This window comes from Dinoponera quadriceps, unplaced genomic scaffold, assembly GCF_001313825.1.
Source record: "Dinoponera quadriceps isolate SergipeBrazil2010 unplaced genomic scaffold, ASM131382v1 scaffold365, whole genome shotgun sequence".
Taxonomy (NCBI): domain Eukaryota; kingdom Metazoa; phylum Arthropoda; class Insecta; order Hymenoptera; family Formicidae; genus Dinoponera; species Dinoponera quadriceps.
In genome coordinates, this window is record NW_014554573.1 from 551,565 (window position 1) to 569,210 (window position 17,646).

A 17,646-nucleotide genomic window follows, 5' to 3' on the forward strand; every position below is an offset into this window, starting at 1 on the left:
TTCAACAGCCTTTTTCTTTTGATTAAATAAGAAAAGCAATGCGTGTCGCAAATGTTCTTTTTCAGGCACAAAACTCGACATGATCACTGAACGATAAAACAAAGACGCTAGTTTTTGGCGGACTCAACTTGTGTGTGTTTGTAGTTTTAAATGTCAGACGAACAAAATGACGTATGTGTCAAATTAATACGCTGCGTACTTTTCGCTGGCGCCATCTCTTAGTTAAACCGGAAAAAACTTATGCATACACCTGGTATATATTAGAGCTCGTATAATAAAGGTTCTTCAATGCGTTGCAAACGTTCTGCCATCAGTCGCGGAGAATGGTAATTACTAATTACAAAAGCCGATATTCACGATCGGGTCTAAGTAGGTTATCGGAGCCCGCTCGATTCAAACATTGTCGGCAAAAAGAGTATAACTACCATGAATAAATATTCAGTATTAAATTCCACACAAGAGATATTTTTTTACATATGATTAACAGATCATATGCCATATACTGATATCATTCAAACTCTTCAACATTGAATTAATTTCGTCCGACTTGAACAAATTTACCCCTGAACAGGTTAGAGGTATCATAAATTAGATGTGTGATCTATATAATTTCTTTTTTTTTCTATCACCTATATAAAGTACGTACAGAAATTCTGATATGATAATATAACTTGCAACCGAGATATTTATGGTCAGTTGTACTTTTTCTTAACATTTTCAGAATATATTATTAAATAAGCCCTTAGGCTTTATGGCATTTAGCAAAGGCAATTAGGCCATTCGTCGATGAATCATGAGTTGTTATAGTTTTCGTGTTCTCCAACTCTGGTTCGATAGTTTTGGCTAATTGTTTCCCCAACTCCACGCTACATAAAAAGATTATGTTAAAAGATTTCTTTAAATCATTTCTATACATAAATAAAAAAAACTTATATTTTTATGTAAATAAAATTATCTTACCCCCATTGATCATACGAATTAATATCCCAAATCATACCCTGTACAAAGATCTTGTGTTCATACATTGCTAGAAAAAAAAGGAAAAATATAGTAATTACCTATATTTAGATGCACAATTATATTTTTTAATATACAAAATATATTTAATAAATTATAATACAACCCCAGTGAGAGAAAGAGATAATTTATCGTGAAAAAAAAAATATACGAAATAAATTATTTTAAATATAAAAATAAACAAAGTCCGTACATATAGACAACTTCAACATGTATCTTCACAAATTATCATTTTTCTGCAAGTTGCATTACGATTCATCGTCTAACTAGCATCATTGATGCCGATGATGATACCGAGCCATAACGCATGCACAAGTGTCGCGTGAACGTGAGCAGCTTCGGCCGTCTTCGATCGATTCGCTGTCTCTCCCTTTCCAACAGCTATTGTTAACTACGGCTATTATTATCTCGTCGCTCACGGGCGCGCGACGCTTGTGTCTACGTTGTGGCTCATTGGCATCATTGAACCTGCACATATATACATCGATAACAGTAACTTACCGATCAAAGAACCGAGAATAAAAGGTGTTAATTTCTTCACCATAATGCTATTTGTTGGTCTGTTTCCCTCGAATATCTTATGCGGCAATAATAAATTCACCTGCTCCGCACTCAATCCCGATTTTTCCAATTCTGCTCGAGCTTCCTTCTCATTTTTGCCTTTCATTAAAGCCTCGGTTTGTGCGAAAAAATTCGCGAGTAAAATCTTGTGATGTAATGTACCTTGTACCTGCAGCAAAAGAATTTTCAACAGAGTAATTGGAATCTATAGATCTTCTTAATTTTCTTTATTCATTTCTTATCTTTGTCTTTGTGATAATGCTACAATTACTTACTTGGTTTTGAGACTGAACAGGAATTATGAAATCTGCTGGTACAAGCCTAGTACCTTGATGCAACAGTTGATAAAACGCGTGTTGACCGTTAGTACCTGGTTCACCCCATACGATTGGACCTGAAAATATTATGTATTTTAATATATATTCCTCATAATTAACATATTTATATATATAACATATACATGTATAGAACATACCAGTAGAATAATTTACAACCTTCCCGGCGCGTGTTATATATTTCCCGTTACTCTCCATATCGCCTTGTTGAAAATAAGCGGCAAACCTATGTAAATACTGGTCATATGGTAATAATGCATGCGTTTCAGCTTTGTAAAAATTGTGATACCATATACCGAGCAAAGCTAATATGACAGGTATCTGAAAAAGATACACAACAGATCATTAATACTTTAAGTCATTTGTAACCTAATTCTTACAAGTCGCAATATTTACATGCAATGAAAGAGTGAATGTGCAGATAAAATTTCACAGGTTAATGGAAATCACAAGAGAATATAATACTACAGCTCTCAATAAACTATAAATATCAATATAATTTCAAAGATACTCAAATTTTGAATTCCTAACTCGGTGATTGTGCTACAATTCAAATGTGAAACGAATGTTCAATATAGTTCAATGTGCCAAACAGATCAACATTCTACATACTTACATTTTTTTCCAGTGGTGCCGTGCAGAAATGTTGATCCATAAAGTGAGCACCATCTAAAAGCTTCTCAAAATTATCGAAACCAATTGATAAGCAAATCGATAAACCGATAGCTGACCATAACGAATAGCGTCCGCCAACCCAATCCCAGAAGCCAAACATGTTTTTTTCATCGATGCCAAATTCCTTAACTTTTTGCGAATTAGTGGATAATGCGACGAAATGACGAGCCACTGCAGTTTCCTAAATGGTTTCGTACCGTAAAACCTAATGCCAAACAAAATGACACCACGTTCAATTTGAAACTTGTAAACATACATCTTTCAATGCTTCCAAAAACCACAGTTTCGCAGAAGTTGCGTTAGTTATAGTTTCCTGTGTAGTGAACGTCTTAGAAGCTATTATGAACAAAGTTGTCTCTGGATTTAATTTCTTGAGAGTCTCAGCTATATGAGTGCCATCAATGTTGCTGACAAAGTGAACTCTAGGTCCAACGCTATAAGCTTTTAAAGCTTCAGTTACCATAAGTGGCCCCTGTGGGCATAAAAGCATAAACACTCAATATTGCATAAACATGTAACAATTACGATAAAAAAAGAGACTGTAAAACTTACCAAATCAGAGCCACCGATTCCAATATTAACGACATCTTCGATAGGTTTACCGGTAAAACCTTTCCATTGTTTCGTCAATACCTGTAAATAAATATATTTAATGTATTAAGATACATTATGTGAGTAAATAAAAAAAAAATCAAATTTTACCTCGTTTGTGAAACTTTTCATATGTTCCAATACCGTATTAACATCTGGCATCACATCTTTTCCATCTACCAATATCGGAATATTCTCTCTATTGCGCAGAGCAATATGCAAAACTGCTCTATTTTCTGTGAAATTGATTTTTTCGCCACTGAACATAGCATTTCTTGCAGCTTCTATCTCCCGTACACGAGCCTGTAAGATGATGCAATTTAACAAAATGAATAATTTAAGAGTACTACTAGAATAATTTGGTATATAATCTCATATATGTACCAAATTCAATAAAAGTCCAAGTACTTCTTCGTTAATCCTATTTTTGGAGTAGTCCAACAAAATTGGACCATCTTGTGGAGTAGAGAGCTCCAAGCTGTATCGACAAAAATATACAGTAATTATTTGATATATATATAGCTTCTTATAACTCCTGCAAAAATGCAAAATAAAATCACTGTCTTAATTTGCATTTAATATCTCTCACATAATGCAATGCTCGATAAAAACCAGCTATTTTCCTAAGATGTATCTAAAAAAAAAAAAGAAAAGAAAAAAGATAAACCCTCTTGTATAATGAATAATCTTGAAACAATGTATAAAACAATTCTTCCTTCAAAACGAATAATTTCAAGAGGTCATTTCAAAGTCACGCTTAAGACGAAGCGTATCTTACCTAAATTTTTCGAAACGTTTGTTATCTCGCTGGAACATATCATATATGTTAATTTTTGAACCATTGCTATCGAAGTATTGTTGCAACTGATTCCACGCGGATTCAACTAATAAATCTACTTTGGGTTTCATCTTGTTATTTAAGAAAAATCTGTGCGAATCACGAGAGCAAAACTATGTCAGATTCTGGACTTGTCACTAGTCGCGTCTTGGGTTGTGTTCTACAATTCACTACCAGCGCTGAAAAATTATAATTTATGTTAGGGAGAATTCACATCACGACAGCGCGAACACGTGCGTTCCATTACACGCTCGTAACACTTCGAGCACTCGTTCCACTAACGTGAGTGTTACGCCCATATCAGACTGCGGATTGGGGATTGAGATTGAATTGAATTTGGCTGATCAGTGCAAAGTTAATTGGGCTCAAGTTTAATGAAATTTAGTGGATTCTGCACCGATTGTTTAAATTTCAACCCAATCTCAATTTCCAATCCGTAGTCTGATATGAGCGTTAAGAAACTAGTTATAAAACTAAGTATAACAGTGAACGCCACGGGCATTTAGTGGAATAGCTTGAAGGATGATTGCATGCTTATAACGGAACACACCCCAGACTGTATTTTGACATTTCTTTCAGTTTTAACAAATAAGAAGATCGAGAGTTTGGTTTCGTCAGGCAGAGCGCTACTGTTGCCGTTTCATAGCGATCGCTGACATGTATCGAATCCACTCCATTGTAGAATGATTTCTTCTCATTCTAATAGCAAAGATTGCGGTCGTAATATTTGTTAATTGAAAAAACCTCTTCCTTGCGACGAACATTAATTGAGGAAGATTGATGAGCAACATGACGTCAGCCAACAGGTTAGTCTTTGTTTACATATTTATAAGATAATATAACCCTGCAAATTGAAATATACAGAGACCATTCAATATGCGTGACGCATATTATCAACAACTGTGATGATTCTATTATTTCTCTTGGTTGTGAATCGTTCAGGAAAAGAGGTCGTGACATAGAAGAGGAATCCAGCGAATTTATGCCATTGAGCAAGCGGATCAACAATCTTCATATCAATGGTCTGTCTGGCCTGCGGGAAAGAGCAATGGAAAGGATGGAAACTGACGATTGGGAAAGTGAGAATTTTGTGCCATCCCCAAGTTGTTCGGAGGTTTCCCAAAACTCATCCGGGGATACCTGTGGCTCCAGCCAAAGCAGTTTCACCACCGAATACAGACCAGACTTAGATGCCATGTCAAATCCTTTTTATTATGAGAGTAACAAATTACTCTTTTCCTTGTACATGGAACGTATGCAAAGGAGGTTAAACCTTTATTAGTAAGTGAATATGTTATTGTTTCTATCGTAACTGCGAAGCGCCTGCTTAACACTCGACGATGTCTCCTTTTGCCATTCCTCTATGTGATATAGTTTGACCGTCTTCGATCATTTGCACTGATCATACAGATTATAATAAAAGATATCAGCTAACTGCAAAGTAAATAAATTTGGAAGAGATGGGGTTAATGGATGATACATCCTTATTGTGCACAACTTTTAGGATATCAGGTATTATTTATCATATAGTTCATGAAAATTTTTTGTAAATGGAAACTTACAAATGACTTCCCTGCGATCCGTGTGTGAAGTTGTAGAACCATTTGTAGAACTAATTTATCATTAATTTATTTAAGTTCTTCGTGCTCCCCTATCATATTATATTTCTAATGAATTAACGGTACAATACACGGGATTCTTAAATTTTAAGTCGCATGTATGAAACATTAGGATAACAAAATGAAGCAAATAAAAGTTATTTAGTATAGTTTGAACCAGGTGTATATTTTCAGCGTCATTCTATCTTTTTTATTGTTTTACATTTAATAAGTGGTAGAAATAGAAATGATGCCTTATTTTCCTTAATAAATCAGATAATAAACCTCTATATTTATCTTAAAATATGTATTTTTATTCTAAATTTTATATATCATCCGTTGTAACAAATTTTAAATAAAATTAAGAACTATAGAAAATATTAAAATATAATTACATATAAGTGCCGCTAACGGTAACAATTCGAGCGGCGATAATTACTCTTCGACATCTAAAAAATTGATTGTTAATATGAGACGTTTATTTAACATATTTTGTAGCTATTCTCTAACATCAAACAATATTTTTCAAATCGATGATTTCATTGAAATATATTTTTAGATCTAAAAAGATATATCAATCAGATGCAAGGTTTCACTATTTATTTGTTACTAGACTGGATTGTTAAGCGAGGTCTACAATGAGAATTTAAGCTCTAAGCCTTAAGAAATTAAGCATTAAGAAATTGACCAATCACAGTCGATTATTCTTCTCATATTCGACTGTGATTGGTGGAGCTTAAATTCTCATTGTAAACTCCGCTTTACTAAACCGGATTAACGTTGCCATGTAAACGTAGTTTTTGATGTCTATACTGGAGGTACTCTACAATAGGCGAGTCTACGCCAATGCACTCCCTGAATACCGGTGTTTAGAACACGTGTGTTGATTTGAGTAGAAATCGAAATTAAAAGTTTACTTTCGATAAAAGTAAACTTAAAATCAAAATCGGTAAAATGAAGGAGATGTGCTTAAAGGTATGTTGAATTTCATAATTATTCGCAGAGACGAATCCTCCATTTGCAGGTTATATTTATTGCTTTACATATTCGTAGAGTTTTGAGGACTCTCTCCATCGACCACTTTATATTTTCGTTTAATGATCATTTGGAAATAGCAGCGTTCAGTACCTTAATGTTATCTTCATTAATTTCCGATTGTTTCAAAAAACTTTTTAAAAATATTTAATCGGGAATATTTCGGATTATCTCACCAAATTTCATGAGAATCGAAGAGTAGATTTTTCTTGGAACTTTAGCTAGTTTTCTGTATCAATTTTTATTTGTTCCAAACGAATATAGATGAGTAACAAATTTAATAACATTTAAACAATTTCAGAAGAACAAGAAAAAACATGATAAACACAATGAAAGCTCAAATGATTTTGAGAGAAAGTCTACTAATAATGATCTAACGAATACTGAATCTGATAATGCAGATTTAATGGAAGGCACTAATGATTATAAGAAAGAAAAAGAAGAAGAAGAATTAGACAATCATGAGATTGAATTACTTATATCAAAACAAGAAAAGAAGAGGAAGAAAGTAACCGACGAAATAATCGAAATCGCTTCTAAAAAGATGAAAAAATTTGAAAACAGTCTCTATAAGCAACCAACGGTTGAGGAGCTCAATCAGTTTAGAGAGACAGAAAATTTATTTCATTCAAATTTATTTCGATTTCAAATTGAAGAAGTTCTCAGTGAAGTAAAGCTTAAAGATAAATATAAAGTATTATTTAATACCTGGTTTGAGAAATTAAAAGAAGCGATAGAATCCATTGACGAAACTGAAGAGATATTGGTTAGTAAAATGACTCATACAAAATGTCCCATTTTAATTTATCCACCCCAAAAGCTTTTTTATTTTTGATTGTAGAAAAAAATATTATTGGAGACAAAATACTATAATAGGGAGTGTTCTAAAAACATCTCGATAAGATCTACTTTTTATCTGAAGAAAAAATAAATTTCTATTTAAAAAATTAATCACTTTCAAGTTTTTTTGAAAACGATGACATCTATGACATTACTTACATTGGAATCAAATCGAACAAGTCTTGTTTGAAGTATTTTTTTCTACAATCAAAAACAAAAAAAGTTTTTGGGGTAGATAAATTAAAATAGGACATATATTTACAATACAATACAGCAGAATGAAATAATCTATTTAATTGATTAATTGCAGCTTGTAGATAATAATTTGGAAGATGAGTTAGGCGTGCGTGTTCCCGTACCACGTGTACCGGAAGAAACCAAGAGTGTTTTTAAATTTCTGAAACCATCTGACATCAGTGTTGTTGGATCTTTCAACTCAGAATGCGTACTCGGGCCTACTGTTACTGTAGATGTAATGGTGGAAATGCCAGCTGCCTCATTTCGAAAACAAGATTATCAAAATTATATATATTTTAGAAAGAAAGCGATATACCTGGCATTTGTAACATCGAGCATTAAAAACGATATCGCGGAAAGTAAAAGGTTCATCGGCGACGATTTAAGACCTTGTTTGAAGCTTCGGCCTAGTGGAAAATTAAATAAAAAAATCGATGTGATAATACACGTATCTGCGCAGGAAGCCAGTTTTAATCTGAACAGGTTCTTGCCAGAGAAAAATAGTGTTAGACCAAGATGGTATCTTAATAAAAAATCTCCGGATGACGGTAAGTAATTTCTATCGGAGAGTATCACAAAGTCACATTGTGAACATTATGTTACATTTTACATAAAAAAGAACTGTGCCCAATTTGAGCCCTGAATGAATCAGTCATGGGTCATATATTAATCCATAGAGGGATCTTCACGAAGTAGAAAACAAAGGTTCTAATTATCTAATTGAAGTCTAGTAAATATACGAATCTTATCAGTAGCTGCTTCGGAGTGATATCTCATACCAGTGGCTAGTTTATGAGGTTGTGCCCATGGAACTTTTTGACTTTCTTTTGATGTCCTACAATGTTCTAGCCAATGTCCCAATGCTATTCACCAACTTCAATAAAAAACTGAGCTGATAGTCCTTTCTCACGTGTCTTATGTTACATTCTGTTACAGAAGCTTTACTACCAACTCCGCACTATAATTCTTTAATAATGCGTGACCTGACAATGAAGAGCACAAATTCTGAAGTTGCGCAAATAACAAGGGAGTATCCGAATTTGAGGGATGGTATAATTCTATTGAAAATATGGCTGAGGCAACGTGAATTGAACGAAGGCTATGATGGCTTTACTAGTCACATCATGACTATGTTTGTCGTCTATTTGTTACGCATGAAAAAACTTAATACATTCATGAGTAGTTATCAAATCGTGCGGAATGTTTGGATTTGTTTGGGTATGTCAAGAAACTGTTAAATCAGTAGATTGATTACGTGACTCTGTTTAAAATAATAATTAAACTTATTTCATATAGCACAGAGAAATTGGTGCGAATATGGGATCACTATGTGCGAGGACAAAGAGAACCAGAAACAAGTATCCCATTATCACAACTATTATGATTGTGTCTTCCTCGACATCACAGGTTATCACAATTATGCAGCATATTTATCTACGTACACTTTCTCGTGGGTGCGAAGAGAAGCAGAGCTTTCTCTGAAACATTTGGATAATATACACGTGGACAGCTTTCAAGCTCTTTTTATGCGAAGTGTGCCGTTTTACAGAGCGTTTGATCAAATTTTATGGTAATTTATATGACTTGACATAAAAACTTCTATAAATGCCAAATTTGTTTGAATAATTTGTCGTTTTATGCATTTTTCAGTTTTCAGAAAAGTACAATTTTAGAAAAAATTGTAAACAATAAATCCACCATTAATAACAAGATCAATTATGGGCCAGATAAACGTAGTCAAGTGATTAAATTGATTGTTGAAGTTTTACAAAAAGGTCTAGAAAACAGGATCGATCGATTGTGCATATTACCGCACAAATTCACAGAATGGGAGTGCACCGAAGACACACCGAATAATATTGGAAACCTTACGATTGGATTTGAATTGAATCCTGAAACTTCTTTTAACATTGTAGATAAAGGACCCGAAGCCAATCTAGCTGAGGTAAGCAAGCAATTGAAATAACTTTAATTAAAATATAAGATAATAAAGTAACGTATAATAATTGCCATTTGTATTTTACAGGCGGCTAATTTCCGACAATTCTGGGGAACTAAATCGGAATTGCGGAGGTTTCAAGATGGATTGATTCGTGAGGCCGTAATTTGGTCGAAGGGTAAAACTCTTGCGGACAAGAGAGCGATATGCAAAAAGATAACCATATTTTTGTTAAAGACAAAGTTTAATATTTCCAAAGATCAATATTTGTTCCTCACTGACCAACTGGACGATTTTCTAAAGTTACATAAGGTAATCTCGCTGTTAGTTGCAAAGATGTCCAAGTTATTCAGTTGCGCTTCTTTGTAGTCTCCAATTATTATTATATTTTTCATAATTTACTATTAATATTTCTGTTCAGTTCAAAATAACGCATTTCACGTACGGAACCGGCGAAGAAGCTACGTTAAGGGTTTTGAATGCTTTTAATAACTTAGAACAAAATTTAATGTCGCTGAGCGATATGCCACTGACGATAAACGGCGTGCAAGGATCGAGTCCGGTCTTCCGATATACAGAGGTCTTTCCGCCGCTTGCTACTATTTATCGAAGCAGGAAAGATATCACCGAGGAAGATGAGAATTGTTTGAAACTTGCGAAGAATATGAAAGGATGCCCCGCGTATGTTCACGTGATCGAAGTGACGTTACAATTGTCGACCAGTGGAAAATGGCCCGAACAATTGGAAGCCATTAAAAAAACGAAAACAGCCTTTTATATACAAATCGCGGAATGTCTCAGGAAACAACATCAACTAAAAGTACAAGCTAATCCCTCTTATGTCGATGTGATGCAAGTTAGTATGATATTGACAACAAAGTATAGTATGTAATGGTATTGACATACAAAATATAGTATATATAATAAGTATACATATACGATTACACTGGAGTATCGCATATAACTCTTTTTCTTATTAATATAAAATTCTATTTTCATCAGGATGGGTTAATTTTTCGATTAAGAATAGCAATTCAGAAGGAAATTGCATTAATAAAGCAAATGAAAGAAGAGGGACTTATCAAGTACAGGGACAATGAGGAATCCATCGAATTGGAAAATAAATTATTTCATTTGCCGAAACTGAGTAGTGCGTTGCATGGGTAAGGGTTAATGAATATAATTATCATTGGCAAACATATGTTATGTACCACCATTGATATATTGTTATTTTTAAATATCATATTCCCTCAAATAGATTGCATTCTCAACAGCCATCGTTTGGTCCCGCCTGCTGTATAGCTAAACGATGGTTATCGGCGCAACTCTTAGACGATGCTCATATACCGAACATTGTGGTTGAATTACTCATGGCATCAGTGTATTTGACTCCAGAACCGTATAAACCGCCTCAAATGCCGCAAGTGGCATTCCTACGATTTCTGGAGGTTGTCGCGAGGGCACCTTGGAATACCGATCCGATCATCGTTAACTTTAACGACGAAATGACCCGTAAGTACTCTTTCGATATTAACAATAATTTGTACAATAGTTGTGTCACTTTGGACATTGCTTTTTACTGTGCTTATATATGAAATTTCAGACGAAGAAATCTCCGCCGTTGAAACGTTATTCGGTACCGTTCGCAGTTCGTTACCACCGTTATTTATATCAACTCCTTACGATCAGCAGAAATCACTGTGGACCAGGAAAGCACCTTCGCACTTGATCCTGCACCGTATAAGTGTGCTCTCGAAGGAGTCGTTGAGAATATTCAACGATCCGTTGGTCAAAGATACGGCATTAGACGTGAAACACATGTTCCGCCCTCCGCTGTCGGAATACGACTGTCTGATACATCTGAAGTCGACAATGAATCCGCGAGGAATCCAGGCAGTCGATGTGCTCGACAATACGGACGTTGTAGATCTACATCCCTACAAGACGCATTCGCAACAAAAAATTCCAATCGTAGACTTCGATCCTGTGCAACATTTTTTGAGGGACTTGAGGGTTCGTATCTTAAAAGCTACCATTTAGGAGATGAAAATCGGCTCGGTTCTCTCCCGGTCAATATCGAGATATTTCTGTCAGATTTTACATTCGTTTGATTTTCAGGACGGTTACGGCGAATACGCTCTATTCTTCCACGACACTTACGGCGGTACCGTAATAGGAGTTCTGTTGCAACCTTCCGCCTTAGAACGTAAACAATTTAAAGTATCAGAGGCAAATTGTCGAAAGCTCGACAATGACAATCTCGTTTTAAACATATCAGCGATGATCGAGGATTTTTACATTTTGGGCAAAGACATCATACGTTCTATTGACATTCCGAACAATCGCGTTTCAACATGAATTATTAAGCTAAAATATTAATCTTAAGTTAAGTTTAGATCAAGTATCCATTAATCTTACTTAATTCTCCAAGATTAGACTTAGATTAATGTGATATGTAATTTATTGTAAATATATAGAAAATCATTTATTATAAAGAGGGAAACTGAACGATACACTAAATAAGAAAAAAAGTATGTGAACTTATTCTGCATCGCGTGTTAAATTATATTGTGACAGAAGTTGATATTTTTATCGGAAGGCAATTTTACGTTCGAGTCTCTCACGATTGTTCAATATTGTTTCTCAATAGCTGGCGGCGCTCAGCTAGCCGGAATGTGATCGAGCTTCTGGTTGCCGTGTCGTTAAAACAACAGTTAAAGAAGTTTGTCTTCGAACGGACAGATTCCCCGGTTATCTCCTTGTAAAATTATAACAGGCGTGAGTGTTTTAACGCTGTAAATACAAGTTTTGATTTTCTTAACTATTCGACGAATGACGCAACGTTCTGTAAAATATAACGTGAGACGCGCGCGCACACACACACGCACGCACACACCATATATCTATGCGAGTCGCCTTTGATGATTAGACAAAGTATGCCGCCAGTTGTGCCATTTTGTCCTTGGGAGGTTTCGGTTTTCCTCGATTGCGGCTCTTAGTGTGGCCCCGGCCGCGCGTAACGACCGGTTTCGAAGCCACCGCACGGTGCTTTTCTACTAACGGGGCGAAAGCCGGAGTACAGAATACACAGCCGGACATCTCCGTTGCCTCGTTTGGGAGCTTACTTTTCTCCTGAAATCGACAGACACGTGAACACGAAGGCTGTACATTCGTGACAAATGATCGAATTCTCTTATTACCTGCTTGTATTCGACGGTTACCAATTGCGCGCCGCAGTCACATATGTCCGTGTCAACCGTCACTTTGTGTGCGTTCTCGAACAAATGGATGATAACATCGCAACGATTGCACCCTAATTTCCATTTGGGCGCAGCCGAAGGATCAAGTACAAGGATACCCAGATCGCATTCCAGACAGCTGGACAAGCCGTTCGAATTCATGCCGTGCGGGCACGTCGGATGCGTACACGAATTGCAGCCGCTCATTCCTTTTTTCATGTCTCTGGAATTCGCAAGAAGAAGGTGCGATTCTCTCCCGGAAACTGTTTAACTGTTTAAGTGCATACCTAAATGGTGGATTGTTGTAACAATATGGACAAAATGTGTAACTTTTCCCTCGCGTTCCGGTCGACCACGAAAGCAATTCGAAGTCGTCCAGTGGACACTTCAATTCTTTATATATTCGTATATTACCGTTTTGCGGTAAATTGTAAGTTTCGTTACAGTGCGCGCAGTGCATCCTGGATGGCTTAGTTTGTATATATTTCATGTACCGACGACATTTACCGCATCTGTAATATATATGTCAAATGAACGATCGAAAGAATATTTACAAAGTTCCAAAATGACTATTTGTGATGACGATATTTGGGACTTTCGTGGCGTGGAATCGTCCCGGTTTGGCGTCATGTTTCTTGTCAAACGTTTCATAGTTGGACAGGAGACAATTCGACAAGAAACACGGCTCCACCAATCCGGAAGTCTAAAAACAAAGAGGACTAGTTATATAATTGTTCGCTTTATACCTAGAATGTGCTTTACCGGACGCCGACAGCGGTGAGAACGAGACTTCGAACAACTGATCCATAGCCTCGATATTTTGCACAAAATAAAGAAACTTTTGCTTGAAAATTTCGACAGTGTGCTGCAAGACAGCGTGAAAATCGGCACCGCCCAGTGCTATTAGATTTAATTGCTCTTCCACTGCAGACCTCATTGTGGGCAAAACCAATTCAGGATCTATCTGAAAAAAAAAGAATATATATATATTGTATACAGAATATACATATTGAATTTTTATCAAACTCATTTGATTTTACAATCTCTTTAAGAATACCTTCTGATATCCGTGAACCAAGACGATGCCGAGAGAAGTGGGTACTAATCTTCTGCCTGCTGTAACATTAACATAGTTTCTGATGCAGATATTGTTTATATGCACAGGAATCGAGGCGTCTGTCCCGATGCCGTGTTTCTCCATGAGAGTTATCAATTCCGCCTCTGTTAGATAATCGGGCGGTTGCGTGTAACATTCGAGCAATTTCGCCTATGAGCAATAAGGCAAAATGAAGGGTCAGCGTCGTGCATGTAGCTCTAAAGTTCGGAAAAAACTTGGTTTTTTTCTACGGATTCTCGTAGTTTCTAAAAAACCCGCTACATTTTCATTACGCGGCAAAAGTAATGATCTTGTTTACCTCTTGTATATTCATTTTCTCCTCGGGCGTAAATTTCGGCAGAGTGTCGCTACTGCCAAGTGCTTGCCAAGTAAGAATACTCGTATAGCCGGGATCTAGCAAACTGTGACCGGTCGCTGTAAATATTTCCATTCCCACCTCGAATTTCACCGTAGTACTCAAGTACTTGCAATCTCGTGCTAACTGTAACATTCGAGACATGTTGAAAAGGGGGAGAGAGAATATATAATCAAAGGCTACATTTGTCCATTTTAATGTCGGATATTAGACATACCGTAGCGATGAAATGGCGCGTTATATAATCATACAATCTCCACGAGTCGCCGTCGAGCTCGTTTCTGGTTGCGTGTTTCATAGGTGTTATAGGAGGGTGGTCACCCGCGTCGTGACCTTTCTTCGGTCTGTTGATGCCCGCCGCTAGTATCTTCCGGACCTCCTCACCCCAATCGGGATTATTCTGCTGTTGTTTCAGCGTCGAACTGAAGCGAGATCAAGTCACGATAAAATAACACCTCTATGCATCATTTGCATATAATTAATTATCTTACTGCAGATCGAAATTTTCGGGGTATGATGTCGTTTCAGTTCGAGGATAACTTATGTATCCTTGAGTATAAAGTCTTTCCGCAATTTGCATGGCGTGCTGTGGGCCCATTCCCAAGCCGGAACTCGCGACTCGCATCAATTCCACGGTATTTAAGGCTATGGGTCGTGATTTTGATTTTTCTGTACTTTGTACACTCATTACGCTACACATTGTTGAATTTTGAATGTTTTCATGTTTGCAATTTAGCATAATTCACTAATAGTCCATAAGTGCACAAGATATTACTTACGTTGCATAATTGTATTCTTTAACATGGCTTAAGAACATGTTTGCAACTTCTTTGTCGAAAGAACGTACATGGCTCCAGTTTAATACAATGTCTTGTCCATCAGTACACTTGATGGTTACCTAGAAATATAATTAAATTTATATATTATGTTACTTTTTGTTTTTAATATAAATCTATTATTTTATCATGTATATTGACATAATAGGTCAATCAAGCAAGAAAGAACCATATACCTGCAACACCCAATATGGATCTGGCTTAAAAGTTTGGATCTCATCATGCCTCTGTACACAAAATCCTAACGTTGGGGTTTGACACGGACCATAAGAAATTAAAGATACATCTAGATCTCCATATTTGCCCTAAAAACACAATATTTATATCATGTGAATACATATGAGGAAATCTACGTGATATTTTATGTAGTCTGATTTAACTGAAAATGACTCACTTGAAAAAATTTAGTTTGATAACGTGTAAATGCACAGCCTATTCGCAAATCTAGCTCTTGACGCGCATCAACACTTTTCGCTTCATTTTCATTAGGCTTTATTAGATTTTGTAAAGCAGATTTTATGTCCTTCTCTGTAATTGCAGAGAATCGTGCTCGCCAAATATCCTATTAAAAATTATGTATTATTAATCAAATACATAAGAAAATATATGATCAAATCAAAACTTGTGTCTTACATATTATTTTAAGAGTTGTAAATAATGTAATGCTCACATTTGGGTGTAACTTCCTGTGCATTCCTTGCTGTACCGCATTTATAACTTCAAAGCAAATATTTTCACCTTCTTTGTCGCAATCTAACCATAATATTAAATAATCGCAATGTGATCCTTCCTTGGCCAAAATATATGGTATTTTCAATTTAGGTAGAGCTTCTTTTTTCTCAGTCGGGCATGAGAATAATTCTGCCTAAAAGCATGAAAGGTCCAATTATATACTATCAGATGCGTGACAATGAACAAAGATCCCATATATTTAATCTTACTGGATCCACTTTGTCCCAATTGTTGTATTTCCCAATAAAATCCAATGTCATGACATGTCCACATACAGATGTCATTTTAAAATTTACCGTCTCATACATGAATTGATCTACCCATTCGTGGACGGGACAGGTACCATTTAATCCTAAAAAAAAAAAAATAAAATAATACGAAATATAAAAAGAGGAGTACATAGGAAACAACTTGACAATTTGTTAACATACCTTTTCTGGTCACACACCGTCCATTGCTCAATATATTGGCAAGGGATGCTGCTAAAGAGGGTTTTTCTGCAACCATTAAAGCAACCTTCATTTTGATGCAATATTTTTTTCATATGTTATCATTCCAAGTTGATACTATTTTACGCGACTGTTCGATACGCCCTCTGCATCCACTTTCGATGTTGGAACTATTTCGCTACATCCACTTTCTAGTCCTGCCGATAACGTTTTTCATTTGGTGCGTGTCCGTGCTACGTACACAATTTCCGCGGCTTTGATTCATTGGAAAATTATTAATTTTGTGAATCATGGTATATGAAATATCATAAAAAGCAAATAAAAAATGTTCATGTGTATTTTATTAATAATCGTACAATATATCTCTTGCATTTCTCCTTCTATCTCGATATTCTTCCAACATTATCGATAATACATAACATTTTAAAAGAAGTAAAATAAGTTTATTACACGCAGTTACTTTGAATAAAAGTATACCTGATAATGTAATATTAATTCGACAGAAACTTTTTTCCTAACAACATTTTGACAAACAAAAAGTCTTTCACCGCTGTTTTACATAATGCCTTCTGCCAATACTCATATTGTTTATTCATTCATAAAATACATTTCCATTTTTTTTCAACAGGGCTTACGTTTACATGAATTACTGTACGTAGGAACAGACTCAAATCTCAAATCGTAAACATTATAAAACAATTTCCTTCATACACCATTAAAATACAGAGTTTACAAAACTTTTTTCAAAGCTTTACACTCATAAAACTGTGTTTATAGAGTTTACGATGTTCCATTGTACTATAAACATATACAAATATCTTGATATAGAGTGAAGATTTTTATTCTGGACATCGTTTAAAATAATTTGAGCATTGTTATAGAAATATTGATATCTTTTGGCGATATTTTTTTATATTCGCGCTGATTTTTTCGCTGATACGCATGATTTAAATTTTATAATGTAGAATAGTACAAAGGACTATGCACATATACATATACATGCATATATATATACGAGGGCGGTCCGATAAGTCCTTAGCCTACAAAAGAAAAACGAAAATTTTGGAAAAGTGGCAATTTATTTCTCAACATAGTCTCCTTTTAGCTCGATACACTTGACCCAGCGATGCTCCAACTTCTTTAACCCATCTGAAAAATACGTTTTCTCGAAGTCTGCAAAGTAGGCCTCCGTGGCGGCGATGACCTCCTCATTCGACTCAAATTTCTGCCCGGCGAGTGACTTTTTCAAGTT

General features: G+C 35.6%; 4 protein-coding genes across 4 annotated transcripts; 2 read left to right on the plus strand and 2 right to left on the minus strand.

Annotated features, from left to right (window-relative positions):
• Positions 1-597: 597 nt before the first annotated feature.
• Positions 598-4,175, minus strand: LOC106752116 (glucose-6-phosphate isomerase). Its single transcript, XM_014633560.1, has 11 exons — positions 3,958-4,175; positions 3,564-3,657; positions 3,291-3,482; positions 3,141-3,221; positions 2,845-3,060; positions 2,530-2,769; positions 2,054-2,234; positions 1,854-1,972; positions 1,519-1,747; positions 961-1,027; positions 598-866 (listed from the first exon to the last, which is right to left on the minus strand). The coding sequence occupies exons 1-11, from the start codon at positions 4,086-4,088 to the stop codon at positions 743-745; spliced, it is 1,674 nt and encodes a 557-aa protein (XP_014489046.1). The 5' UTR covers positions 4,089-4,175; the 3' UTR covers positions 598-742.
• Positions 4,176-4,779: 604 nt separating this feature from the next.
• LOC106752104 lies at positions 4,780-5,787 on the plus strand. Its single transcript, XM_014633518.1, has 2 exons — positions 4,780-4,823; positions 4,960-5,787. The coding sequence occupies exons 1-2, from the start codon at positions 4,798-4,800 to the stop codon at positions 5,297-5,299; spliced, it is 366 nt and encodes a 121-aa protein (XP_014489004.1). The 5' UTR covers positions 4,780-4,797; the 3' UTR covers positions 5,300-5,787.
• A 667-nt stretch (positions 5,788-6,454) lies between these two features.
• LOC106752123 (nucleolar protein 6) lies at positions 6,455-12,038 on the plus strand. Its single transcript, XM_014633581.1, has 12 exons — positions 6,455-6,590; positions 6,952-7,416; positions 7,801-8,275; positions 8,664-8,945; positions 9,024-9,297; positions 9,378-9,672; positions 9,754-9,978; positions 10,088-10,522; positions 10,669-10,829; positions 10,925-11,178; positions 11,270-11,679; positions 11,785-12,038. The coding sequence occupies exons 1-12, from the start codon at positions 6,570-6,572 to the stop codon at positions 12,022-12,024; spliced, it is 3,537 nt and encodes a 1,178-aa protein (XP_014489067.1). The 5' UTR covers positions 6,455-6,569; the 3' UTR covers positions 12,025-12,038.
• A 535-nt stretch (positions 12,039-12,573) lies between these two features.
• On the minus strand, positions 12,574-16,525 carry LOC106752124 (DNA topoisomerase 3-beta-1). Its single transcript, XM_014633582.1, has 14 exons — positions 16,377-16,525; positions 16,155-16,297; positions 15,884-16,078; positions 15,608-15,775; positions 15,390-15,518; positions 15,157-15,275; positions 14,869-15,069; positions 14,595-14,799; positions 14,321-14,503; positions 13,963-14,172; positions 13,652-13,869; positions 13,193-13,417; positions 12,867-13,128; positions 12,574-12,798 (listed from the first exon to the last, which is right to left on the minus strand). The coding sequence occupies exons 1-14, from the start codon at positions 16,465-16,467 to the stop codon at positions 12,592-12,594; spliced, it is 2,556 nt and encodes an 851-aa protein (XP_014489068.1). The 5' UTR covers positions 16,468-16,525; the 3' UTR covers positions 12,574-12,591.
• Positions 16,526-17,646: the final 1,121 nt, after the last annotated feature.